Raw genomic sequence first — 27,751 nt, 5'->3', positions numbered from 1 at the left:
AATATTTATACAATTATTTCTAAACACATCCATTAAGTGATATTCATACTCTAAATCTAAATAAACATGCTGCAAAATTGCATGTTTTTCTCTAAACCTCAAAATATTCTCTTTCCATTTAAATCGGCTATTAGCTTGACCTTTCTTGTAAGCAAACAAATGGTTGCAAAATCCACCCTTCTGAGAAAACTTTATAGTGTGTGCACGCGACATTTCAGCTCTGACAACATGTCGCTAAAGTTTTCAGCAAATATTGCTTGCATGTTCTGCGAGTTGCCATCCATGGTTGAGAGATATGATGCTGCAAAAACCGCAGGATTTAAATATGTGGAGAGTGCCTTTCCCTACTTGGAACCATTGGAATCTGTTAAGAATGCCAAAGAAAAATCGGGTCTCGAGCAAGTTTTGATTAATGCATGGCCTGGTAATATATAGATACGTTTGAGCTCAAAATCTCAAAGTACATAGTGCTCTTCCAAGAATAGATACTAACACTGCATGACTAAGGTCCAGTCTAAACTATTTCTACCTACGTAGCTACTTATAACTACCTAGGTATTTAAACCTATTCCAAGTAGCTATTTTTAGCTAATTTTTGCTTTATTTGCTGCTCGTGGCCAAATGCTGGAACGGGGCAATATGATGAGTACTAAATTTCTTAATACAGTCACACTGTCGATGAATAAATAAAAAATCCAGCTAGTGCATCGTGTGTCAAACCCTGACTACTATTTTGGCATAGTGCATGCAAAGTACAACACTATTATATAAGTATAAAATGAACATGTCATCTGCAGGTACTCCACAATATAGGAAAAGAATTTTGGCCAAAAAATGTTTACTTTCTAATGTAACGGGAGAGGAGAAAAATGCAGCAGACCAGACCGGGATTCGAACCCGGGCCCCCTGAATCTCCAGTCAGGTGCTCTATCAACTGAGCTATCTGGCCACCGGCGGTCGAACCCGTCTGACCGCCACATTCCTCCCTCCTTAAAGGTCTTCGGCCCCCGAAGACACCAACCCAGGCTCTTCCCTGGCAGGTCTTTCACCTGTCACTTCCAGGGCATGGCACGGCACCAAATGTAATGGGAGAGGAGAAAAATGCAGCGGACCAGACCGGGATTCGAACCGGGCCCCCTGAATCTCCAGTCAGGTGCTGTACCAACTGAGCTATCTGGCCACCGGCGGTCGAACCCGTCTGACCGCCACACTAACATATCAAATTTGCATCAAAACTGCATCCAGTTTCATTTTCTGGTAGCTAAGGGTCAAAACTAAGTCAAAAATGTCTTACAAATCTGTATCAATTTTAAAACTTCAAATGTTTTTGGGATGATTTTCATGCATTTCCTCTCCATTCTCCACTCTCATAAAGTTTTCAAATTAACATCCTGAATTTTGCTGTGCAAGTGCACAAGATGATAAACAACAAGTTTGACCTGTTTTAAAGATGTGCATTAATTATTATCTAATTTTATTTTCAAACACAGGTAAAAGTAGGTAGAAGTAGCTACTTCAAGTAAGTTTAAATACCTAGGTAGTTATTAATAGCTTCTTAGGTAGATATAGTCTCTGGACTGGACCTGATACATATTGCATATATCAGACTCCAAAAAGTTTGTTGGGACTCCAAAGTCTGATGGTAACAGCAGAGATACATGTTACATATGTCAGACTCCAAAAAGTCTGATGGTAATGGCAAAGATACATTTTACATATGTCAAACTCCAAAAATTTAGTTTGGACTCCAAAGAATGATGGTAACGGCGAAGTCCAGTGGTCCACGCTAAACCTGAAAGTTTGATGCACCAAAGTCTGATGGTTCATAGGCATTCACTGAAGTCTGATGGTTTGACAGAAGTATAAAATGAAAAGAGATACATTTTCGATGTATGATCAGCTGAACCCACTCTTGGGGTGGGCCCTGGGGAAAATAAACTTCACAATTTCATAATGGGCTCACTCACTTTGGCCCTGCTTTCCTTGAGTTTTTTGCCCACTATTTTCCTACACATATATATGATCTAGCGCGGATCCAGGATTTTGTAATAGAGAGGTTGCCATAAAATGGCAAAGAATTTCGGTACTGCCAAGGTCCCAAGCAGGTCAAGGACAGTGTTCTGTGAGGGGTTTAGGGGTGAAGCCCCCATAAGTTTCTGAAAATCAGCAATTAGTAAACCTTATTATGAATCCATTCCTAACATCATATTGTTGTCCATCCTACCCTCTGGGGCCATGATTTGAACAAACTTGAATCTGCACTACCGAAGATTGCTTGTATATCAGTATCATTTATCATGGTTTTGCTGTTGAGAAGATTTTTAATTTTTTTTTCCTTTATATTCCTCTGTAAAACTTTGATTCCTTATTGTGGCCCCATCCTGGGGGCAATGATTTCAAAAAATATGAATATGTACTACCAGAAAATGGTTGCATAATATGATCACTTATCATGGCCAGACTGTTCTTGAGAAGAATGTTTTTAATACTTTTTTCCCATGGAGACCATGATTTGAACAAACTTGAATCTGCACAACCTGAGGAAGCTTGTATATAAATATCACTAATGACCCGCCTGTTCATGAGAAGACTTTAAAAGGTGTATTCCTATATATACCTGTTTTAAATTTTGATCCCATCATACTAAAAATAAAGAAATTAGATTCTACACTGCATAAAGAGGCATTCATGTAAGTTTTGTCTTTTCTGGCAAAATGCTTGAGAAGATTTTTAAATAAAGTTACCAACTTTTCCCTACTTCTGAATGATCTCCCCTTGAAAAAGGGTGTGGCTCTTCATATGAGCAAATCTAAATCCCTTTTACGCATGGATACTTCATGGCAAGTTTGGTTGAAATTGACTGAGTTGTTCTGGAGAACTTGAAAATGTGAATAGTTCACAGACGATAGATAGATGCCAGACAATGTTCTATCAGAAAAAAACTGACTTGGGCCTTTGGCTCAGGTGAGCTAAAAAAACATAGAGAAATGTGTTGATTTTTTTGTTTTCTTTATATTTGGATTGGGGGGGGGGGGGGGGGGTGTTAAAGGCATACGCAATCTCAGAAAGGTTTCTTATGATTGGTGATAATTTTCAGTGCAATTTCTTTTGAATTCTCTGAAATTGTGTTGGAGTGGATGTACTCCATTTTGCTTAATTGCACCTATATAGGACATATTCTAACTGTGGTGAGGGCTTTTCCTGAGACACAGATTATTCTAACTAGGCTCACTGTCAATGCATACATTTTGCTTGCTTAATTAATGTCCATGATCAAAGATGGTATCATCACAATATAACTTCTAAATAACTTCTAAAGCCCTATATTGTGGTCTCAGACTTGGGACATGAATTCCACAATTTTGGTGGACGGCTTGTAGTTAAAATAATCTAAACTGCACTGGGAGCGAGTCTGTCTCTAGATCACCACATAGTAACTACCATGGATCCATTTCTGGAGGAAATAGTTGAAATTGACAGACCTGTTTTATAGATAAGCTGAGAGTATTTAAAAGTTTATGACTGACTAACAATGCATAACAATGGATGAAAATGGATAGCAATACAGAATATGAATGATTCGAGTGAAATATCTATCTATCACTTTTAAACATGTGAAATACATTTCTTTCACTTTTCAACATATATTGCGATATAAATATGGGTTGGTCACATGATCAATCTCGTAAAGCTGAAAGGGCTTTATGATAGATGCAAACCAACTTGTATCTGTATCCTGATAAAAATTTAAAAGTGATACTTTAATTATTACTTTTCATTGTCTTAATATTAGTAAATGTAAATATGTAGAAATATATTCAAAAGAAAATCATTTCTACTAAAGTTGCACAGTTTTGAATCATGAGATATAGATATCTATAAGATCATTATCATCTTTTTCTTTTTTATTCAGGTGATTTAAGTAAAGGTGATATTGGAATAGCTGCTCTTCCAGACAGAGAGGAAGAATTTGAAAGCAAACTAGACTTGACTATTGAATATGCAAAGGCACTGAAATGTAAAAGGTATACAAGTTTGGATAAGAAGTCTTAGCATAGCAGTATTCTTTCCCATTGACCATGATGTCGGATGAATGAAAATTCATTACAATTTGTCACACAGACATCATTTTCAGTAAATATCTATAAAATACAATTTTGATAAATCATGACAAATTTAACTTGTATAATCCATTTATTTAAACTTTACTCCACAGAATTCATGTTATGGCGGGCATGAAACCAAACAATTTTGATGAAACTGAAATGGAGAAAACTTTTATAAAGAATATAACACTGGCAGCAAAGAGGTTTGAACCAGTAAGTTACAAAAAAAAAAATCCCTCTCGTTCTCTTGTTCATACAAAACACCTTCCTTACAATGTATTGAAAATTTGAAATGAATATATCGATACATTTCTGAGTATTTACCTGACATATTTAATTACAGGAGGGAATAACCTGTTTAATAGAACCTCTGAACAGTAGAATTACAGCACCCAGATACTTCCTTACAGATATTAACAAGGGTATGTACATGTAATGTCTTAAAGCAGAAGTCTCTGATAAGTTTATAACTCTACTGGTTTGTACTTACAACAAAGGAAGAAAAAAGTGCATTTTTGCACTTGGAGTTGAAAGCATGGCAAAAACAATGATTTAAAATAGAAGTATGATCCTTGGTTTAGTCTCTTTGTGTGAGAAGTTTCACTGAAATCGGACTTTAGGAAAATTAAACTTTTGAAAAAATTTCAATGGAATTTTTATGCTCCTGTAATCAAAAGATTTGGGGCATATAGTTTTTGGTCTGTCTGTCTGTTTGTCCACAAAAACTTTAACCTTGCCTATGTTCTTTTGAACAGTTGGTGCTAGGGCTTTTATATTTCACATGTGTATTTCTTGTGACAAGACATTTCTTTTGATACCAATATATTTGACCTCTTGACCTTAGAGTTTGACCTACTTTATAAAGTTGTTTTCAAATATGTATGCCCTTTTGTAAGTTCATAAGGGGGTAGTCCATTAGTACACTTCTTTTTTCTGTTTGTTAGGCATCATCGGTATATGACACAGGCATTACACGTTATGTTTTTTTTAACACAAATTTACTCTAGGAAGGGGTATATAATTTTATGATAAAAAAGTTTATAATGTCAAGGGCCTCTCTATTGATCTAAATGGATTTATTTCTCTCTTTATTTGCAGCTGTTGAAATAATCAAGAAAATCAACAGACCCAATTTGAAATTACAGTTTGTAAGTTGTAAAATGATATTTATTGACATATTTATAATAGACTTATATCAAAAACAGACAAAATGTAAGCTGTCATGTAATGATACCAGCCACAATTTGAAAGTCAAATTTTGAATAAAGTTGTAGAAATATACTAGTTAGTACTTACAATTTTTTTTTATTTTTCAGGATTTCTTTCATGTGCAGATAATGGAAGGGAACTTAACTAAAACCTTAGAAAAATATATGCCATATGTTGGTAAGCTGTACTTTTAGCTCACCTGAGCTGAAGGCTCATGAGCTTTTCTGATCAGTTTTCCATTCAATTTCATCCATCAGTCCGTAAATCTGTCTATCTGTTAACTTTTTACATTGACTTCTTCTTCAGAACCACTGTCTATCTGTTAACTTTTTACATTGACTTCTTCTTCAGAACCACTGGGCTAATTTCAATCAAACTTGGCACAAAGCATCCTTGGGTGAATGGAACAGTTGCACACATTCAACTCAAATTTGACATATGGATATGTCATAGGAATATGCAGGTCAAGATCGAATTTGGTCATGGTCCAATGATTTTTGACAGTTGTCCCTCTTGAACTTAGAAAAAAATAAGAAATTTTAAGTTTTTCCTCTCTGACTTTTGTTGGGATGTATGTATAAGGTTAAGATTACCAGAAAATACAGGTCAAATTCGAATTTGGTCATGGTCTGATGATTTTTGACAGAGTTATCCCTCTTGAACTTAGAAAAAAATAAGAATTTTTCAGTTTCTGCTCTCTAACTTTTGTAGGGATGTATGTATAAGGTTCAAATTGCATGTGCAGGTATTTTACCAGAAAATACAGGTCAAATTCGAATTTGGCCATGGTCCGATGATTTTTGACAGTTGTCCTTCTTGAACTTAGAAAAAAATAAGAAATCTTTCCATTGTGCATTGCAAAATGGTTTCAGACTTATACGTATAGTGTTACAAATTTTGATTTCATAGATGGCTATGTCAAACCATCAAAAGGTTATGATTGCTGTTTATTTTGTAAAGAGCAAGTGTTTGCATTGGAAAATTTGGTTTTTCACCTTGTTTATTTGGTACACTTAATGGTTTCTTCTATCAAAATGTTACTTTGTTGTCACCTCTTTTTGTCAGCAACACTTGAAAGTTCAAGTCCAATCCATCAGTAGAAAGTATTTTATATGCTATGCATATAAAGATCCTCTTCTTTTGACAATGTAAACCTTTTGCTATAGATATGGAAATTTATGTGTAGATTATACAGTAAAATTGCAAGAAGGAAAGTTTCACTTAAATATTCACTTGCACATATATATTGTTACTGTATTAATTAAAGATAGCATTATGAAAGTTACTCCCTCTTGTACAGTCTCTCCCTCTGATCCCTGTGCGGTAACTTAAGGAAAGTGGAAATTCTTATGTATGGTACTTGTCTACATGAAGACGTTAAAAAATGTAAATGTGTATTCATATTGTAAATCTTTTTAAGTTTGACCAAGTGTTACTTTGGTCTATTCCTGTAGTTATTAAATTCAACTTCAAGATGAACCATTGTTACTTCAGGTCATATACAGATTGCTCAAGTTCCAGATAGGGGAGAGCCAGATAAGCATGGAGAAATCAATTATCCCTATGTGTTTGAATTACTACAGAAGTTAAAATATGATGGATATATAGGACTTGAATACAAACCCAGAGGTAAGTGGAAAGGAGCATTAAAAAAAAAAACATAACTTTTAAATACATTGTACTTAGGTAATAATACACTCACAGAGTTTTTACATCAAATGCAAAATGATAGACACTTTAATTGGTACTGTGTATGTTTGCTTTGGAAAGTACTTAGATTTGTATTATCTAAAGCTGATTGTGAGAACTTCAGTCTCAGCAACTTGGCTCAATATGGCACCATGGAGTTCATGGTCTCTAATTCATTTGACTCTCTTCATTAATGAAGATAAGATATTTATTACACATTTGATACAGGAATGTATTGTTTTACAGGAAACACAGTGGAGGGGTTGAAGTGGCTGAAAGATTATGGAATACAACTTTAATGAAATAAAAATATATTAACCGTTTTTTATAAACTATTTGATAAACCTACATGGGTCATTAAACAGAATAAAAATATATCTTATTTTGTTATTTTTTGTACATTTTCATATGCAAAGTATTTTTTACAAGTACAACATATCTTACAAATTTATTGAAATAAAGACATTATTGTAACTTCTGTACATCAGTATCAATTGGTTTGTCAGTACAGTGGAGACTCGTTAATCTGGATGCCATGATCCAGACACCTCACCTTCCGGATGAAATTTTTGGCAACATTAATTAAATTTGTATCTATCAATTATAAAAGGTCCTTTTCAATGATCAGTATGCTGTGTTAATCTGGGTGATTTTCTTGGGAACAAAAGCTAGTGGTTTAGGTTTCATACTTGTTCTTTTTATTATCCATCAGTGACTCAACACTAAATGCTCACTTAAAATTCAAAATTGTGGACCCTGCATGCGCACAAATATATCAGCTTGGCTCCAAAATGACTTTTAAAGTCAACAGGGACCTTTTGCATGCATATCAATTCAGTTCTTGATTTATATTTCTTTTAATAATGGGATGTAATTTTGGAGGTGGTGACTAGTTTATAGAAAAGATTCATATAACCATGACAATCAATCATGAAGCTGTAAATTCATGTGTGAGGAAGACCTATGAACATTGGTCCCCAATAAACCATGATTCCACAGTATTTGTTCAAATTCAAGCTGTTAGTGCAGGTGTACTAAGATCCAACATGAAAGTTTGCAAGGTGAAAAAATATTTTTTATTAACCAAGACAATACGCAATGTCACTTACTCTAAACATCATACAGAATGCAGATATAAACAGAGATGAAATAATTGGCTTGGGAACATACTTTATAGCAGGTTTCTGTAGTGGCTGTAAAATTTGGCTTTTTGCTTGCTCAAAGGTACAAAATAAAGGTGGAATGTTTTTGGCAGACACAGTGTTTCTTGAAGTTGCAAACTAGTGACATAATTTGGCAAAGCTTAAAGTAGTGCCTCAGGTTGCTAAGTGAAGATGAGTCTTCAGTATTTTTGAATACCGGTTTACATACAACTTCAGATAGGTAATTAATATAGGTGTTTAATAACAGACTGATCAATTTTTTATCTTTTTATTCAGTAGGAATACTCAAGGGTGCTTTAGCAATTAAAATTTTAGCAGGTTACTTCCAAACAGCTAAAATAAGCCAAAGTTATCACCCTGCTAATGTTTCCACGATACGGTATATCAGCAAAACTAGCTTTCGGTGTTGAATCATTCTTCAAGGCATGTACTTGTGCTCTGCAACTAATAAAAGACGAATATAAATAAGACGAACATGATACTGTTTTATCCATTTAATAATAATTCACATACATAAACATTATAGCTGGTAATAACAAAGCTACTCAGCTTTCAAAAGTATTTAAGATCATTGCAACTGACTTCTAATAAGGAAAATGTGAATAGCTGTACACAGGTTTTACTCTGAAAAAAGAATGAAAGAAAAACAACCCGTACAAGAATATTTAATGAAAAGACCCAACTCTGTTGTTTTAGAAAAAATTGTATTTCTAATGCATCCAACAGTGAAAATGGTTCCACTTCATTACTACAGTACACTGCCAAGTGAACAATATTTAGCAAACCAAGTTTTTACTTAAAACGTGGAACAATAAGGCCTTTGTAAAGAAAATACACCTTGCAGGTTTTACAAACATGATTCACTACAAATTATTTGTTCGTTACTTTTGAATATCAATATCTCTTGGAGCAGATTAGTTATACAATTATGATTAAATCACAACTGAATATAGAATATACTGTATATTTTCACATTAACTACATTTTAAAAGTCAGTTTTGAAAACCATCGAGAAATTAGGTCATATAAAGATAAAACATTGAATGATCATGTTTGTAGGTCATTCTTGCAAACTCGGGGTTTTCAATTCATATTTCAGTTTTCTATAAACTTATCAACTCTGCTGATCATCATCATCAAAATTCTGAGATAAAAGAAAATTTGCCGCTAAATCTTCGTTCTTTTCACATGCAAAATAGGCCTGTATGCACATTCCTTCTGAAAATCCTAATGCTTTAAGCTGAAAAAGAAAAGGAAGATAGTCCAAGTTAGCATCTACATTCCACAATCATGTTTTACATCTGTAAAGTTTTTATTTATACAATAAATCACCATTCAAAGTTATATGCTTATAGATTTTTTTTTTAACTGCACGAATAAAATGAAACCCCTCAAGACGGAATACTGGGAGGCAGTGGCATGATACACTTATTTTACACAAGCAGGTACATATTTTCTACGCAGCACAGTTAAGGCTGCAGTAAGGAGGCGGGGCCTAATTTATACGGGAAATGCTTACTATGACATCACACAAAAATATAAGTTCTCCAAATTACCACAAAATGAAATTTGTTATTTTATACTTATGAATAGCTTTAAACTACATCAATACTAACTAGTGCATGCATTATTGTCGTTGGTTAAATCCCACACAGCAATATATAGACAATTCACTAATCTCAATGAACTTGTCAATGTGACATCATATCAGAAAATTTGACGCAGTTTGTATGCAGTGAAAGGTGGATCAAGTTATATTTATACAATGAAAAATGTATTTTGTAATTAAATAAAATATAAATTGTAGATATATAAGAGGCCATTAACTTGGATGCGATGTCTGTTTTATGATTTTTTTCGTATACTTCCCGTACATTCCCTAGACAAGTGATACTGTCGTATATTTGTATGCAGATTCATTGAATGGTAATAGAGGGGTCGTAATAAATCAATATATTGCAAGGGCATACCCTCAATGAATTATGACAGACTTTTAAACATAAACTCAAGAAGTATGAAGATATTTGAAAAGTGCTGCGAACCTGTTGAAATCATGCAAATGAATTAATTATATCTTTATTTAATGTACTTGACCAGCACAATATTCAACATACAGTCTAACAAATGTAATTTTAGCAATTAGATAGTAGAATCTATATAGGTTCGCAGCACTTTTCACAAACTACAAAGAGTGCTGCAAATAATTATATGTTAAATGTAGATTTTTAACTTGGTTATGCCCTTGCAATATTAGAATTTATAGATGACCTCAATACTTCAGGTATATTTGCTAAAATCACGTGACAAGTCTTAATAAGAAATCTAATCGTCCTCAACATTTAGTTTTCAACCACATTGCATTTGTCCGATAATAGTTAAGTCCTAAAAAGAAATGTCCATCCTTGTAAAGAATGTATATTCTATCTTAAAATTTCACCGATATTTCCATTTGGCACCTTAACTGTGCTGCGTATGTTAGTAATTGATAAAATTACCCTTTCTATAGCCTCTTTTTCGGATGGTGTAACTTGAATGTAACCACTTCCTGGAGGGGCGCCACCAGGAGGGAGGCCACCCCCCTGTGCCTGATCTGAAACCTCACCCCCTTCCATGGGTTCATTCAACATCTGGATGAACCGCTCCTGATTTTGACTTATCATCTGTAAGAAATAAGAATAACACTCAAAGACATTGCTACCTCATTAAGTATAAACCTTCTTTTCACTTCTCTGTTTATCTGCTATTTATCTGATCTTTTCAAAATCTGCTTGTAGTACATGTACCTTTGTGCAGAGTATTAGATGTTTGTGAAACACTACTGCCCCCCCCCCCCCCCCCCCCCCCCCAAATAATTGGAATTTTTTGTCCAAGGGACAGAACTCTGCCAAAAATTACTCGATCGTACCCAAAACAGAACTTGACCTAGCTATTTTTATGTGAAGAGGCCCAAGGGCCTTAACGGTCACCAGAGTATAAAACAACAATCCATAGAGGATCCAAAGAGTATAAATTGAAAGCTGCTAAAACAAACCCAGGTTATACAATATAAATTAAATTTTTTATCCAATCAAATGACACGCTACAACCAAAATTATCATGGTTTTGTTGTTTTTGAGAAAATTTTTAAATGATCTTTGAAAACAAATTTGAATCTACACTACCTGAAGATGTTTCCACATAAGTTTCATCTTTCTTGGCCAAGTGGTTCTGGAGGAGAAGATTTTTCCAATGTATTCCCATGTAAAATTTTGATCATTCATTGTGGCCCTGCCATACCCCAGGGGGTCATGATTTGAACAAACTTGAATCTTCACTACCTGAGGATGTTTGCACATAAGTTTCATCTTTCTTGGCACAGTGGTTCTGGAGAAGAAGATTTTTAAAGACTTTTCCTATGTTTTCCTATGTAAAACTTTGATTGTCAATTGTGGCCCCACCCTACCCCCGGGGATCATGATTTAAACAAACTTGAATCTACACTATCTGAGGATTTTTCCATATAAGCCTCATCTTTCTTGGCCCAGTGGTTCTTGAGAAGATTTTTAAAAGATGCCATTAATTTTTCACTACCGAGTAATTCTTAGTTATCTCCCCTTGAAAAAAAGTTTGGCCCTTTATTTTAACAAACTTGAATCACCATTACCCAAGGATACTTTGTGGAAAGTTTGGTTGAAATTGGCCCAGTGGTTCTTGAGAAGAAGTAGAAAATGTGAAAAGTTTACGCACGACGACGGACAAAAGGAGATAGCAATAGGTCACCTGAGTGACTCAGGTGACCTAATAAATCAGTATACCAAATTTTATTTCAGTATGTGCAACCTCTGTGAAGAAATTGAAGTAATTGGAATTTTTTAAGTTCAATGGGCATAACTCTGTCAAAAATTGCTCGATCATACCCAAAACAGAACTTGACCTAGATATTCTTATAATAAATCTGTATACCAAATTTCATTTCAGTAAGTGCAACTCTGCAAAGAAAATGAACGGAAACTTGATGGACCGACAGACAGCAGCAAAGCAATATGCTCCCCCTTCTTCAAAGGGGGGCATAAATATCAATTTTTACCCCACATACAGCCCAGAATTGTCAGCCATGACCATATTCACTTTTATCGAGAAACAAGCAGACTGTGTTAAGGGTATTTTACCTGTAATAAGGGAGGATTGGACTGTCCTATTTGTCTAAGAAGTTCTGGTAAGAATTGGGGATTATCTTGTATCAGCTGTCTCATTCTCTGAAACTGTGGTTGAGTTCTTAAAAATGATAAGGGATCTTCTCCTGTAGAAATAAACAAGTTCTTATTTACGTACATTGTGAATCTAATCGATTACTTGAAAAATCAACTTTAAGTTTCTATTGAGCTTCTGAGCATTGGACATTTGTACAAACCTCCCGTCTGTCCTGCTGGTGGCATTGTTAATGACCCACTTCCTGGAGGGTTTGAGGATGGGGGAGTCTGTTGTGCAGTCTGTTCTGGTGCTGGGGCTACAGGTGCTGCTGGAGCACTGGCAGGGGCTTCTTGTTCTGAAGTCTCAGGAATCCCCTTTAAAGACAGACATATGTCAGTGTTTATATAAAATACCAGAGAAAGTAATTAGCGGTAAGCAACACAAACTTTAAAATATATGTATTCTTATTGATGAGATACAATCAAAGATTTTATTTTAAATGGGCTAGAAAAACATACAGTAATCTAACACTTCATTTTATAAAATCTTCTACCTGAAAGAGATATTCCACTGCTCTGTTTGGGTTGTTAAAGCTGGCACGTAGTGCTCGGACTACCTGATCTCTTTCAAAGCCCATGGACATAATCTCCATTACCATGTTTTCATACTCCTGACCAGTGACCAGCATGCTTTCTGCCGTCACTGGTCCAGGGGCTGAACTACTCTGGGTCTCTGTTGAAGCTGTTGATGTACTTGTGGTAGAGGGAGTTTCTGTTTTTGTCTCACTAATAACCAAATTAACATTTCTTTGACATAAAGTTTTAGTCCAATATGCAATAAAGAAATAAATCTGGAATTTCCCATCATATTATGTGCCTTTTATGAGACATTAACATTTCATATCTGTTTCAGGAATTTTAGGAATTCATTAAATCAGCTTTTTTAAAAAGAATGCATACACTAATCAAATTTATATACTGGTAAACAGCAAATTTTGACCTTTTTGATATGCTAAATAATGTGCTGTTAATATTCATGAAGTGAGGAAAAAAATCAGCATCCACATCTGACAAAAGATCATTTGATTCTGTAAATGTCCCAAAACACAACCTGAGAGCAGTCCTATCAATAAATCCTGCATACCTTTGTGTAGTTTCTTTTTTCTCTTCTTTCTTCTCCTCTGCAGGTTTTGGGGCTTCTGTTGCAGCAGGGGCTGGAGCCGCGGGGGGAGGAGCTGTAGCAGCAGGGGCGGGGCTAGGCTCTGCTGGCTTGGCTGCTGCTGGTTTTGGCTATCAAAGACATTATCACCCAGTCATTAAATTTTGTATACTGATACATTTTAAAAAGTGAGTGGACAGTTCAAAGCTGAAAGTGAACATGAATTTCAGTCTTGATAGCTCAAATCTTCAGATTTCTCAATGTTTTCTGGTGTGCTGTCATGTTTACGTATCAAGGCTTGTGACAAAATCTATGATGGGTCACATTAAAAATTGAAAACCCATGGATTTCATTTTTTTCATAATTTCTTTATCAAAACAACACTGCAGAAATCTAAATTTTTGGCTAGGATCATCAGAATTTTTTTGCCTAGATGACTAGCTAGCAATACAATGTAATACTGAAAGGTGCATCTTAATAGTTATGTGTTTTAGAGCAGGATCAGACATCAGTTAAGTATTCATATTTGGAGGAAATCAAATCCCAACAATTCTTATCCTGCAAGAAGTTACAGCACTTCTAAAGGACTATTAGAACAAGATGTGTTTGTGAAACATTGATGCCCCTGCATAGCAGCTTATGGCAAAGGTGCAAGTTTCTCACTTGCAAGTCAAACTCCAAGGTCAAGGGATGAAAAAAGATGGTACCCAAAGAAAGGTCTTGTCTTAAGGAATATACCTGTGAAATATGAAAGCCCTGGCACCAACCTTTCAAAAGTAAGGCTAATAATAAAGTTTATCAAAAGCAGATCAAACTTTAAGATCAAGGACAAAAAGTCAAAATTGTTGGTACCCAAGGGAAGGTCTTGTCACAAGAAATACACATGAGAAATATGAAAGCCCTAGCACCAACTGTTCAAATGTTATGGCCAAGGTTTAAGTTTTTCAAAAGTGGGTCAAACTCCAAGGTCAAGGTCAAAAAGTCAAAAATATTTATACCCAAGGGAAGGTCTTCTCACAAAGAATACAACATGTAATATATGAAAGCCTTAGCATCAACTGTATATAAGTTATGGTCAAGGTTAAAGTTTGGTCATATTTTGCAAAAGTGGTGCAAACTCCAAGGTCAGATCAAGAGGTTAAATATGTTGGAACCCAAAGAAAGATTTTGTCACAAGGAACACACATGTGAAATATAAAAGCCTTAGCTCCAACCAGTGAAAACTTATGGGCAAGGTTAAAGTTTTTGCAGACACATGGATGGACAGGGCAAAAACTATATGCCCCACAAATCTTCAATTATGGGGGCAAAAAAGGACTACATGTATCAAAATGGAATTTCCAAATAATACAAAGCTTAGTTAGTTGAATTGCATACATGTGCCAAACAGACAAATGCAAGACATTTCCCATCATAAATTTAACTTAAATTTAGTTTAAAGAAGGGCAAATTACAATAAATGCTTCTCACAAGTTTAATATTTTTTTTCTTTATCTTTAGGTATCTTTATATGAGAGTCACACAAGTGTAAAATACACTAGACTATATAAAATTAAATGACAGCAAATTCTGCAGAATGACTGTGATAATATGGGTAGTGATTTTAAGCACTGCTTTTAAATTTATTTCTAACATAATGATGGTTTATATATCTACAGGGAAATCACTGAAATCAATGTGGTTCAATATAATGATAACCAAGACTTTATTTCCTTATCATGTTATATTTATTATAATCATGTGTAACAATTGACTAAATCTATTTATATAGAAATATCAGTATTTGTATACATGTCTACTATACAGACGAATTTAAACAAAGACCAGAAGAACTTCCTGAATCTATTGGATAACAGAATGAAACATAGCATTCCTATTCTAATACAACTTTTCCATGTTGAGATGCCGAAGAAATTTTTAAAGTCTACATGTATTTTCTATTTTTATTTATTTGACGTTTTAACATAAAATACTTAAATACACCATTCACCAACACTGGTAAAATACCTGGTACGTAATTAACTTGAATTAAAAAAAAACCCATACCTTTGTTACCATGACAACAACAAAGTTTTTTTCTTCAATCTTGTATTCACTAACTTTTTTATCATCATCAAGGATTTTTCCTACAAAATGACACAATCATTTTAAAATTCCTGAAGAAACACATAATCAGTATGAAAAAGAAAAAAAATGACACAATATTGAAGTTTGGAATACCTAAAATGAAACTACATATATCACCTGCATATATAAGCTTCTGTCCCCCAGCTGGGAAATTATCTTTTCCTTTTTCATTTTCTATTTTTTCTTTTAAACTTTTAACCTGCAAGAAGATTTTTTTTTTCATTAAACTTATTGTATCAGAACCAAAACTGAAATAATACAAGACCAGGGCTCAACATAAGGGAAAATATATACTTTTTGTCTTTTGGACAAAACACTACAAATACTACTTCATGTTTTCAAATTTCATGTTTTCACATAATTTCTTATTAATCATTATTGATTAGAAATATTTTTTATCCTAATTGTTAGTTGATCAGCAGGATGACAATGCATATTCTAAAACAAGTCATTCATCAACAAATAGAGAGCATATGTCAATAAATGAGACAATTGTTAACATTTTCTTCCAAAGATTAAAATTATGCCAAATAAATTGTCATTGCCCTCTATACACAATTTGTACGACATTTTTCTGTCACATAAACTGAAATAAATCAAAAGCATAAAACATGGCAATTACTGTTTTTACTGTTGGCAGCAGCAGAACTTATGTGTGAACAAAGAAAAGTTAAATATTGCTCAATTATCATTTAAATAGTACATTATTTATAACCTACCCACTGACTGTGAGGGGGATAGCCTTTCTCATCAAACCTTAAAAGAACAATGAGTCGAACACTTGTTGGATAGCAACTGTTCTGTTGAGGCTTAGATGAATAAATTATATGTAAAGGTGTCTATGTATTCTGTAATAATTATCTAAGATGTGCTACCTTCTCAACGATTATATCAATTTAAATTCAAAACAGTTAAATACAAATTCGGGTGACTGAAATTTCCAACTTTTTCACAGAATTATAAGAAAAACTAGATGAGATCTCGTTGCGAGCAACGAGTAGGTCTTCCGTTAGATTTCTGACAAAATCTTGATTGGGAAATTTTGATTGATAAAAGAAAGTAAAACAACTTTAAATGTAAAAAAAATATTCATATCTTTTCTTCAGAATTGTTTAGCAACTCATAAAAAAGTGAAATCTATCAATTTCAAACAACTTCCAGTCTTTTTTATTCACTTCCCGCATGACCGGAAGAAGTCAAAATGACTTTTAACTCTTCACTGAGTGTGGAGGAATCATCCCTCAAAGTTTCGAGGAAAAATGAGCATTTTTTCGACTACTTCCGGTTCGGAAGAAATAACTTCCGGTGGAAATAATATGACTCGAAACAGTATATTTGCCTCTATTAAAAACATTTCAATAAGAAAAAAATAAAAATTTGCATATTTTTAAACTACTTCCGGTGGACAACGGACGTCACGGCAACAAAAGCTATACAGGTTTCTCAAATCTACAAGTCACAATCTATCATCCCTGAAAGTTTCAGTCTCAATTTTTAACAGTTTTTGAGAACACTCGCGGACAAAATGCCATTTTAAAAATTGAAAATTGGCCATATCTCGCGACTGGAAGTGATGACAACAAAATAAAAAAAAAACGCATAAAGTTCAGATAATTTGCCATCATTGCTGAAAGTTTCGTGAAAATCTATCAAGGCGTTCTCGAGAAATCGTCTGCACAAAATCGGTAAGAAAAAAAAAAAAATAATAATAGTGGAAAAGAAACAACAGAATCAGTAGAAGGTCTTCAGTTGGAAACCTGGAAGACCTTAACTACTTGTCCGCTACGTATTAGAAATCACTTTTTTGATACAAATATATTCTTGAATATTGATACATATCGATATATTGATACAGCCCTAGTGATTTCCCCATGAAAAATGACAATGTTCTTGCCAATTGTATGCTGCCTTTTGGGGAAAAAGACATGAACTCTGTTTCTCTGAAATAGTGTTTATTGTCAAAGTTAAGTAAACAGTAAAATGTTAAAATTAAATGTTTTCCCTATGGCTACCTACCCTATTTTTTTCAGGTTGGAGTAGGAAAAACACTAATTATTTACTTAGAACGATTTATTTTGCTATTCATGAAAGTGTCATAGCATCGAAACAATGTTATTTATTAATCATTCCACGAATATCAAAAAATTCTTTGATGTGAATGGGCACGGAAATAATGGTTAACATTTGAAAAAAGTAAAATGTATTTATGGAAAGACTATGAGTAAGTTGTGGTGATAAATTTATCAGTAAATAGTGCATATTGAATAATTCCCTTCTTTTATCATTGATGAAAGTGGAAATTTCCAGGGCATCATGGCAATGAACCCATAGTACAATCTGTATACACAATGGGCATCGAAAAATAATTTTACAGTTTATTTACATGTAAAGAGAGAATTCAATAAATGTTATTATCCAAATATGTTCAGTAAAAGTGGTGTACATATAGATAGAATGTTCTATTGTTAAAATACTAAATGCCCTACGGACCTGGTTTAACGATAGAATGCGTTCCGTGTATTGTCAATGTAGCAAAGAAAGTACGGGAGATAACTCTAACTCAGTGCATTTACTATGAAAAATCCCGAGAGTTCTGAATGTCAACATGGTGTATAAATTTGAAACGAGTAAAAAACATTGGTGAAAAAGTGTTGAATTCTTCCATTATATGGATTAAATTTTTAGATGAAAGGTATTTACAGTTTCAGAAAGGTTTGTTATGATTAATTTGACTGTTATTTTCAATGGAACTTCATTAATTTTCTCTAAAATCATTTCAGAGCGATTCTGCAATTTTCTGCCACATTACGGGTATATGGGAGGCATTCTAACTGTGGTGAGGGCCTGTCCTGAGACACAGTTAGATTATTCTAACTAGTGCACATATATTGCAATTTCGTGTCTATTTCTTGTAAAAAAAAATGTATTTGTAAAGAATAAAAAAAACCTGTAAATAAATAGCTTTATCAAGCTATTTTGAAGAAAAAAATAAAGTTTTATAGCTATCAAGAGAATGTTCCGGACCTACTAAAGGCCTCTTATTGAAGAAATATATCAAAGCATTTCAAGCATTTTGATTCTTACACAGACAATGTACTGATACAATGAAAAAGTTTTAGAAAAATAAACAAAGAAAGGCGTGATAGCCAACAATTACTGCTTGTTGGTGTTAGTCACGTCAGTTTACATTCTATTGAACCTTATACGTGTTTTATACCACAAACCTTCTACGCGCCATAACAGAGTGTGTTGTACAACATAAATATACAATATCATACTTTATCTCAGAGGCGATGCTATTGTTTATAAATTGTTCATTAGAAAAAAAATACTAAAATCCTAGATAGTCGTCATGCACGTGTTTTATAGACATACCGTGTCTTCGGGTTCAATTTCAACTTTGAAGGTCTGTTGCTGAAGAGTCTTTAATGTAACAAACATTTTTCAGTCTTAAATGTGTATATTGTTCTATTCAAACACTTCAAACGCCTATGCGTCACCCAACTTTCAAATTGCCAACTTCACGATCCGCCATGAATAAAGCTCCGCAGTAAATTAATAAGTTATAAAATGGTGTAAAATATTATTTATCAGCATCAGTAATTTTCATGTTCATATATGATATTTATATGATATCACCGATTGATATAAAAAAAATTCTGTTTAAGTTTGTCTGGGTTTTTCCTTTTTTGGTTCCGCAGCTAAAGCTTTTACTTTCACTTTCATTTTGTCGATTTTCCATCTGGCTATGGATTCTCAAGAAAAACAAGCAGATGAAAGCCAATGTGCCTTTTTTCTGCAGAAAAAGAAGCGTTATTGTAGATTTAGGCCTACTGGCAGTGGAAAATATTGTCCAGAGCACGCTGGACTTCTAGGGGTGATATTTAATTACCTATAACTAAGCTAACAGCTGGCTAAGTCATGAAACTTGAAAGTTCGGGACAAACCCTAGCTAATCACTATAACTGCATAAATATTTCTATTTCCCAGATTGTTTTGATTTGTTTCACTACTTTGAAAATTTTCGATTGAGTATAATTATTAGCGATTATACGTGCAAGTAAACTGGGAAATTGAAATCAAAGGCACTTGTTTCTGTTATAAAATTTTTAATCCATGGTATAATAATAACACAGAGTATCTAAATCCGAAATACAATGGAAATGACATGGAATACGCCCTTCATCAGAATCGCAGTTGTGTTAGTTACACTTTCAGAGAAAATTTACTGGCAAATTGTTTGTATGGTGTTTGTTACCATTCTCTTCTACGATAATCTACACAACCATATATGGCATGCTTGTCTTTATTTTCTTTAATCTCTTTAAAAAGCGTCAAAACTCTGCTTGCTGACTGGAAAATCAGTTTCACATCATGAAGTGGTATGTACTAATCTCTGACAGAGAACAGAATTGAAAAGTTAGTGGCATTAAAAATTCAATACCAAATTGCTCAAATATTGCAGTTAATAAATAAAATTTGTTTGTTTTATTTTCCATAAAAACATTGTGATATTTTTCTGATGTTATTTTAGAAACAGATTTTTAATCAATCAAAATTCAAGTCAACATATTTTGCCAGAGATTATTACATACCACTACATGGTATGACTTTTTAAGAAAATACAATGTACAGTCAAACCTCATTATCTCAAACTCCATGGGACAGAGAAAAAAAACTTCAAGATATGTATTATAAACATGTACATGGCATATGGAAGATTTAAGGACCAGTCCATAGTAAAGTCAGACAAACAGTAATACCTGATGGAAATCAGAATTTAGTTCAATCGAAAACAAATTGTGCAAATTATCAGCTCTCCCCCCCTTATTTAACAGTCAGAATTGACTTTATAAGTTTCTAGTGAATCATTCAAAATGACTCCTGGATAAAAATAAGTTGTTTCAAAGCCTGTCTTAGATTTCAATACATTTATAAAAGATGTATTATATACCAGCTGCATTAAACAATAGATTTGCTACCTGTGCTCTAGCTGTATTCTGTAGGAAATCTTAAAATTCTTTAAAAAATTCAGAAAAATGAGTAAATCTATAAATTTCTCAAATTTAGTACCTTATTTTACTTTCAGGTTTCCTATCATTTAAATAGATATCTAAGTTTGAAATAAACATGTCACATGCTCTAGTGCCCTTTATAAAGGCAAGGAATTTATCATCACATAATTTTGCAAGAAGCACTGGTCATGAAATAAAGTTACTCACATGTTTTTATATCGCTAGAATGCATGTATAAACTTTAGACTAACAGTCCAATTGCATATTCATTTTCTCATGATTTGACATTTAGGAGTTATTTCATGATATTAAGTACTAAGTACTATATTAAGTACTATAATAAGGAATTTACAGTTAGTGTGTTTGATAATAAACTCTGTTCGTATAATTGACTATATAGTTGAAGGGTTATTTGTGAACTGAAATTGTTATACTTACAATACTGGGGATAGTAATTATTTCACTCTCTCTGAAGTAAACCATTTTACCGTTATATTTTGTACAATATACTGGGAAAATATATGATTTATTAGAATACCGGTAGTATGATTTACTGTAAAAGCAGATATATTTTTGGGGGATTAAATTTCATTTATTTTGTTGATAATAATTGTCAACGAAATTACTGGTAAATCCCACACAAAAATTTTATGTGACTATATACTGAATAAGATTATCTTCAAAACAATGAAATTTAATACCCACAAAACCTTTTTAGATTACAAATCAATGAAATTTTATCCCCATGAAAATTTGTTCTCCTAAGGTATTACTTTTGTTCAATTGAATTGTCATTATATGTGTACTTTACCCTGACAGATAGACCAAGGAAGGGAGAGAATTCCTTGTCCAATAAACCCAAAACAGTAAGAAATTTACATGTTAAAAATGTGAAAATCTTAATTACTGGTATATACATTTAAACAGGTACAACATGTAATGCATGGATTGTGAAATCAACAGCATTTAATTTTTCTTCGCAGTCAATACATTTATAAAAGTTCATATTTCAAGCTGTACAAGCACTTTATTTTTGATCAAGTTTAAGTTTCCTTTTGATCCTCATTTCAGATTGAATCTTAGATATGAATGGTTTAATTGAGGTAACAGAATAAATTTATTTTAAACAGTACTTGCTATAAAGACAGTGTGGAAAAACATCTGAAGAAATGCAGGAAGCAACAAAAAGAATTGCCGGTATAAAGAGCTGTTATTGTTATGATCTAATTTGGATAAACTATAGTTTATTACCGTAACTGAATTTGCTTTGTGTCATCAGTTCAATGCATTTGCTGGTACATATACTATTGACTAATACATGTTGGTAACAAGGTGGTTTAACAGCTTTGATCACTCTATTATTCAAATAATAATGATATTTATTTTTGTAGCCATATCACACAGAGGGCATCAACAAAGATACTGATGAAGTAGAGGATACAGCAAAAGAAACAAAGGTAGAGATAACGTCAAACAACTCACATTATAGAGACTAAGGTAGAGATAATGTCAAACAACTCACATTATAGAGACTAAGGTAGAGATAATGTCAAATAATTCACATTATGGAGACTAAGGTAGAGATAATGTCAAGCAACTCACATTATAGAGACTAAGGTAGAGATAATGTCAAACAACTCACATTATAGAGACTAAGGTAGAGATAATGTCAAATAACTCACATTATAGAGACTAAGGTAGAGATAATGTCAAATAACTCACATTATAGAGACTAAGGTAGAGATGTCAAACAACTCACATTATAGAGACTAAGGTAGAGATAATGTCAAATAACTCACATTATAGAGACTAAGGTAGAGATAATGTCAAACAACTCACATTATAGAGACTAAGGTAGAGATAATGTCAAACAACTCACATTATAGAGACTAAGGTAGAGATAATGTCAAATAACTCACATTATAGAGACTAAGGTAGAGATGTCAAACAACTCACATTATAGAGACTAAGGTAGAGGTAATGTCAAATAACTCACATTATAGAGACTAAGGTAGAGATAATGTCAAATAACTCACATTATAGAGACTAAGGTAGAGATAATGTCAAATAACTCACATTATAGAGACTAAGGTAGAGATAATGTCAAATAACTCACATTATAGAGACTAAGGTAGAGATAATGTCAAACAACTCACATTATAGAGACAAAGGTAGAGATAATGTCAAACAACTCACATTATAGAGACAAAGGTAGAGATAATGTCATACAACTCACATTATAGAGATAACCACTTTCAAGTCTCTGACTTAAGTGGTGAGTGAATAAATGCAGACAGGTTATTTCATATCACCATTGTAAAGGTATCTTGCTGATGATTTTCTTGTTTTTCAGATACCACTTAAGGATTTTTCAACCAGAGAGCTGCAAGATTTGATCGAAAAGGTTCACAAGCTTTATGATGGTAAGGAGTTATTGGAAATGAGAGACGTCCATTCAAGATCAAATGGAATATGAAATACATATTGTAGACATATACAAAAAAAATCCTCTGGACCTCTGTTGATTTTGTAGTCATAAGATCAAAGGTCAAGGGTAAAAAACAATAGGTACTAAATATAGGAACATATTGTCAGCTCAGTATCTTAAGAACCATTAGCTTTACAGGCATCAAATGTGGTACACTGGTACCCTCTTAGAAGTAAATTGCCCCTAATGATATTGAGGTTTGATAAAGAGCAAACTTATTATGTTTGCCCCTGACTAGTAGATGATTACAGACATTATAAAATTGAAGCTGTTCCCATTTTAATATTGCCACACTGGGGTGCATATGCTTCTCAAACATTTCTTGTTATAGATTGAATATATGTTTAAATTGAAAATATTTATACCCCCGCTCCGAAGGAGAGGGGGGTATACTGTTTTACCCTTGTGTGTCTGTCTGTCTGTCTGTCCGTCTGTCTGTCTGTCCGTAACAAACTTTGGTCGCAGTTTTCTCAGCAACTACTCATCACAGGTGCTTGAAATTTTAACACACTCTTTGTTTAGGCATGCCATATGGTGGGATTCATTTTTATATGAATTCGATGTCAACTTCCTGTTTATCCGTGCGTTTGTCCGTACCATACATAAAAAAATTTGGTCGCAGTTTTCTCAGCAACTACTCATCACAGGTGCTTGAAATTTTAACACACTCTTTGTTTAGGCATGCCATATGTCGGGATTCATTTTTGTACGAATCCGATGACAACTTCCTGTTTATTCGTGCGTCTGTCCGTACCACACATAACAAATTTTGGTCGCAGTTTTCTCAGCAACTACTCATCATAGGTGCTTGAAATTTTAACACAATCTTTGTTTAGGCATGCCATATAATAGGATTCATTTTTGGAACAAATCCGATGTCAACTTCCTGTTTATCCGTGCGTCTGTCCGTACCATACATAATAAATTTTGGTCGTAGTTTTCTCAGCAACTACTCATCGCAGATGCTTGAAATTTTTTCTTTGTTTAGGCATGCCATATGTTGGGATTCAGTTTTTACAAATCCGATGTCAATTTCCTGATTATCACTGTGTTTGTCCATAACTGAACTTGTGTATTCACATCAGAGCGGGGGTATTATTAGTGAGCATTGGCTCACAGACTTCTTGTTTTTTTTCACTACTGTTAATAACTTTTTATCTGTGCAAACTTTATTTTCATGTAATATGCAATACCATCTGCTCATGAAAATTTTGTTCTCACATATAATTCTACTTTAATTGAAAGATTATAGAGAGCAATAAACGAAATTGGAAAAAAAATTGCTTTCCTTTTTTTTTTTTTTTTTTAAAAATGCTCTCTTGAAATTAAGGTGTCATGAAAATTTAGTGATCTACAGTATTTATTCAAGAACACTGAAGCTCTTGCTTGTTTATAATAAATATACAATATTAAGGACTTCAGTGTAGCTTGATACATGTATGTGGTTACAAGGACCCATGTCAAGTGATATTGACCGAAAACACAGAAAGTAATAGCAACCAAACTTGCGAGTTTTGGTACAACTGTTAATGCTTATTACAGTATAGAAATGGTGAGTTGTGTGATGTCATAATCCGCATCAATATCACAAGAGGATGAATGTCACATGACATACTCTCTGCCAACGAGTATTATGAAAATAATCTTCTTATATACAATGTATAATATTTTATTTGTTGATTCCGATACATATACAGTTTGAAATAAGTACCTGTATTACTACAAGGATTACTTGAATTTAAGGTATTTGTCTGATTTTCTGTCTAAATTTTTGGTTTTATACTGTTTAAATCAGAGCATGTAATCAGTATTGATGAAGAAATCTTGAACCATCATTGTCTGGATGAGGAACTGAGCAATGAATCTTATGGAATTCCTGCCATCCGCCACAGAAAACAACAGGTCTGAGCCAGACTGAGTGTGAGATTAATTCTGAGATGAGATGACTAGGCTCAGCTATATGAGTAATACTTTGTTTATATTGTATTAACAGGCTTCTCTGGTAGGACAGTTACAAAGACTGGACTTGTTACATGAAGGCCTGTGTTTTGTAGAGCTTGGTGCTGGTAAAGGTAACTTCCACTTTTATTTGTTATAAATAGGATTTATTTTATTCACACCATAATGTAAAGGTGTCATTAGGATTGTTATTGCAAAGGGATGAATCAGATTGCAAGCATTTATCAATTCATGGAAAAGAAACTTGCTGATATATTTCAGTGACCAGATTTAATCATTTAAAGGCAAAGATGAAAATATCACAGAAACAAATGTAGTGGAGACATTATCATAGAGAAATACTATTCATGAATTTAGGTAAAATATAAAGAACTGGATAAAATAATTCATATTAAGATATAACTTGTATATTGTGAAGCAGTAGCACTGTGTTAGAGCATACATTATAAGTAATAATTACAGGTAATTTATCCCACTGGATACAGCAAGCCTTACCAGACAAGTCAGATCTAGGGTTTGTTTTGGTTGATTACGGTCATGTGAGATACAAGGTATGTGAAGCTAATACATGTAGTATCATATTTCTGACCTCATAATGCAATGCAGCTAGGGCACAAAAGTGCATTATGAAGTAATACTCATTCTTCAAACAAAGTAATAAAAGTTTAATCAATAATAACAAAATACATACAATCATCAGTCCACACTCCTGTGTGTTTTGGAAAAACAAAAACAAATTGAAGTATTCACATTTTCCCAGGCAGACAACAAGCACAAGTGGCCAGATACAGGACCCAAGTTTGAACGCCTTCGCATAAACATTGCCGACTTAAACCTGGGTGACATTTATATCATTATTGCATAATTTTTGCAAAGAACATGAATGCTTTTGTTTATGACTTTAAAATATTACCTTTTTATAATAAACAATTTTATATAACTTACATGTATGTATCATGACTACACTTTTGAATAGAGAAAGTGGAGAGTATTTCAGCCAATCAGAGACCAGTGGTGGCAGTTGGCAAACATCTGTGTGGAGGTGCAACAGGTAAAGACCCAGGATCAGGTTTATGTGATTTTAATATCAAGTGCTGAAGAGGTTGTCAAAGTAAAATAACACTGATGAAAAATAAACATTAAAAAGACAAAGTGACAGTTAAGGATAAAGATTTCAAAGTTTATGTATACAAGGATTCAACTTTTTATATGAAGGATCAATGAAGAATGGTTCTTGTCACATACATGTGCTTTTGTTTTAACATCACTTTATTTTCTGTAGACTTTGCCTTACGTTGTGTTACAAGAACTCTTGAAGTACAAAAATCTGAGGGAAGGTCTAGTCAACCAGAAGAAAAGAAATTTAAGTCAGAAAATTATGATAGTCATCCAAAGTAAGTTAATTGAAGTGACATTGAAGTGTACATGTACCTGATAAGGAAAATTCTCATGTAGAAATCTGACTGAAGGTGATTTTTTCTTATTTCAATTTTTGACCTTTTTTTGACAGATCTTGTCTAGCAGGTGTTACCATAGCCCTTTGCTGTCATCACAGATGTACATGGGAGTCATATGTTGGTAAAGAATTCATAAAGAACTGTGGTCTTTCTCATCGAGAATTTACCTTACTTTGTAAACTTAGTGGCTGGACAGCTGCAACATGGGCTGGCTGGAAAACAAAGGAGGAAATGTACAGAGAAATTGACAGAGGAAATTGTAGCATCAACAAATACGAAAGTGAAATCAAGAACACTTCTGATAAGGTCTTTGATAGGCAGAATTCATCCTCACAGAAGATAGATAAAAACACCACTGTTGACCAATCAATCAATTCTAATGATTTTAAGGAACATCAGGACAGGGAGCAGTCATTTTGCCGGTAAATTTTCTCTGGCAAAATGAATTGAATTGTTTTTGTCATATATCACATCACACGTGGCTATTTTTTAGTTCAAAACTTAAAAGGACGGTTTGATAATAATTTCAAGATGAGAATTTTCAACAAAAAGATTTCATATATTTATGAAAAATATTACACAAATACATGAATAACATATGCAAACTTAAAAATTATGACAGTTTTTCTTTCTTCTGTGAAGGAGTGACCTTCAGTTGTCAGCAAGTCAGAGAGAAGAGGTAGGCAGGAAGTGTAAGAGACTAATTGACATTGGTCGAGTACATTACTTGAGGAACTGTGGTCTACAAAGTCAGCTCAAGACTTACATAGAAGAAAAGCTTACACCTGAAAATGTTATCATTGTTGCAAAATCTTAGAGTGATATCTAACAAAAAGTTTATCATGCATACCAACACTTTTCTTTGTAATACAAACTTGAGGTACTGTGAGCAAGCTCGCAATATAATACCCTCTGCTGCAATTTTAAAGTGCTTATGTGACCTTGAACTTGCCAGAACAACCTTGGTTAAAAAAAATGACATCCTCTGGTCGATGTTTCTCTACTAGAACATTATAGACCTGTTATGAATTTTACAATTTTTTGCCAGTGACCTTGAACTTGTCACAATGATCTTGGGTTATGAGTCATAACCAAAGATCATTGGACAAGTTCAAGGTCACTGGAAAAAATTGTAAAATCATGCCTTTATCCTTCTTGAGAAGAAAATATAGACTTTTTCCTATATATTCCTATGTAAAACTTTGACAGT

At 33.5% G+C, this 27,751-nt stretch overlaps 2 protein-coding genes across 3 annotated transcripts; one reads left to right on the top strand and one right to left on the bottom strand.

Annotated features, from left to right (window-relative positions):
* Positions 1 to 148: 148 nt before the first annotated feature.
* LOC133176728 (tRNA:m(4)X modification enzyme TRM13 homolog) lies at positions 149 to 27,388 on the top strand. Its single transcript, XM_061311800.1, is given in 20 exon segments — positions 149 to 424; positions 3,914 to 4,025; positions 4,217 to 4,319; positions 4,450 to 4,528; positions 5,205 to 5,254; positions 5,423 to 5,492; positions 6,810 to 6,944; positions 7,251 to 7,324; positions 21,457 to 21,503; positions 21,768 to 21,834; positions 22,029 to 22,094; positions 22,991 to 23,060; positions 24,921 to 25,027; positions 25,119 to 25,197; positions 25,547 to 25,635; positions 25,845 to 25,923; positions 26,061 to 26,135; positions 26,367 to 26,478; positions 26,595 to 26,963; positions 27,184 to 27,388. Coding segments are annotated over 20 exon segments (2,223 nt in total). The 5' UTR covers positions 149 to 159; the 3' UTR covers positions 27,359 to 27,388.
* LOC133176708 (UV excision repair protein RAD23 homolog B-like) lies at positions 8,649 to 19,158 on the bottom strand. 2 transcript variants are annotated; one of them, XM_061311776.1, is made up of 9 exons: positions 18,998 to 19,158; positions 15,740 to 15,821; positions 15,536 to 15,621; positions 13,481 to 13,626; positions 12,891 to 13,122; positions 12,558 to 12,711; positions 12,316 to 12,446; positions 10,663 to 10,827; positions 8,649 to 9,407 (listed from the first exon to the last, which is right to left on the bottom strand). In XM_061311776.1, exons 1-9 carry the CDS (start codon positions 19,061 to 19,063, stop codon positions 9,282 to 9,284), a joined length of 1,188 nt encoding a protein of 395 aa, XP_061167760.1. In that variant the 5' UTR covers positions 19,064 to 19,158; the 3' UTR covers positions 8,649 to 9,281. The 2 variants fall into 2 exon arrangements, with proteins under 2 accessions (XP_061167760.1, XP_061167761.1); XM_061311777.1 differs by having other exon boundaries at positions 15,542 to 15,621.
* Positions 27,389 to 27,751: the final 363 nt, after the last annotated feature.

The sequence above is a fragment of the Saccostrea echinata genome, unplaced genomic scaffold (genome assembly GCF_033153115.1).
Source record: "Saccostrea echinata isolate AGI-Se365-2 ecotype Australia unplaced genomic scaffold, CSIRO_AGI_Sech_v1 ptg000081l, whole genome shotgun sequence".
NCBI lineage: Eukaryota > Metazoa > Mollusca > Bivalvia > Ostreida > Ostreidae > Saccostrea > Saccostrea echinata.
This window is presented reverse-complemented; position numbering and strand designations above follow the sequence as displayed.

Excerpts from the sequence above, each read along its gene's own strand:
- LOC133176708 (XM_061311776.1), bottom strand. The coding sequence starts at position 19,063 with ATGTTTGTTACATTAAAGACTCTTCAGCAACAGACCTTCAAAGTTGAA. Across the intron at positions 15,822-18,997 it reads AAATTGAACCCGAAGACACG|GTTAAAAGTTTAAAAGAAAA; the intron begins GTATGTCTATAA and ends ATCTTCTTGCAG. Across the intron at positions 15,622-15,739 it reads ACAGAAGCTTATATATGCAG|GAAAAATCCTTGATGATGAT; the intron begins GTGATATATGTA and ends GTCATTTTGTAG.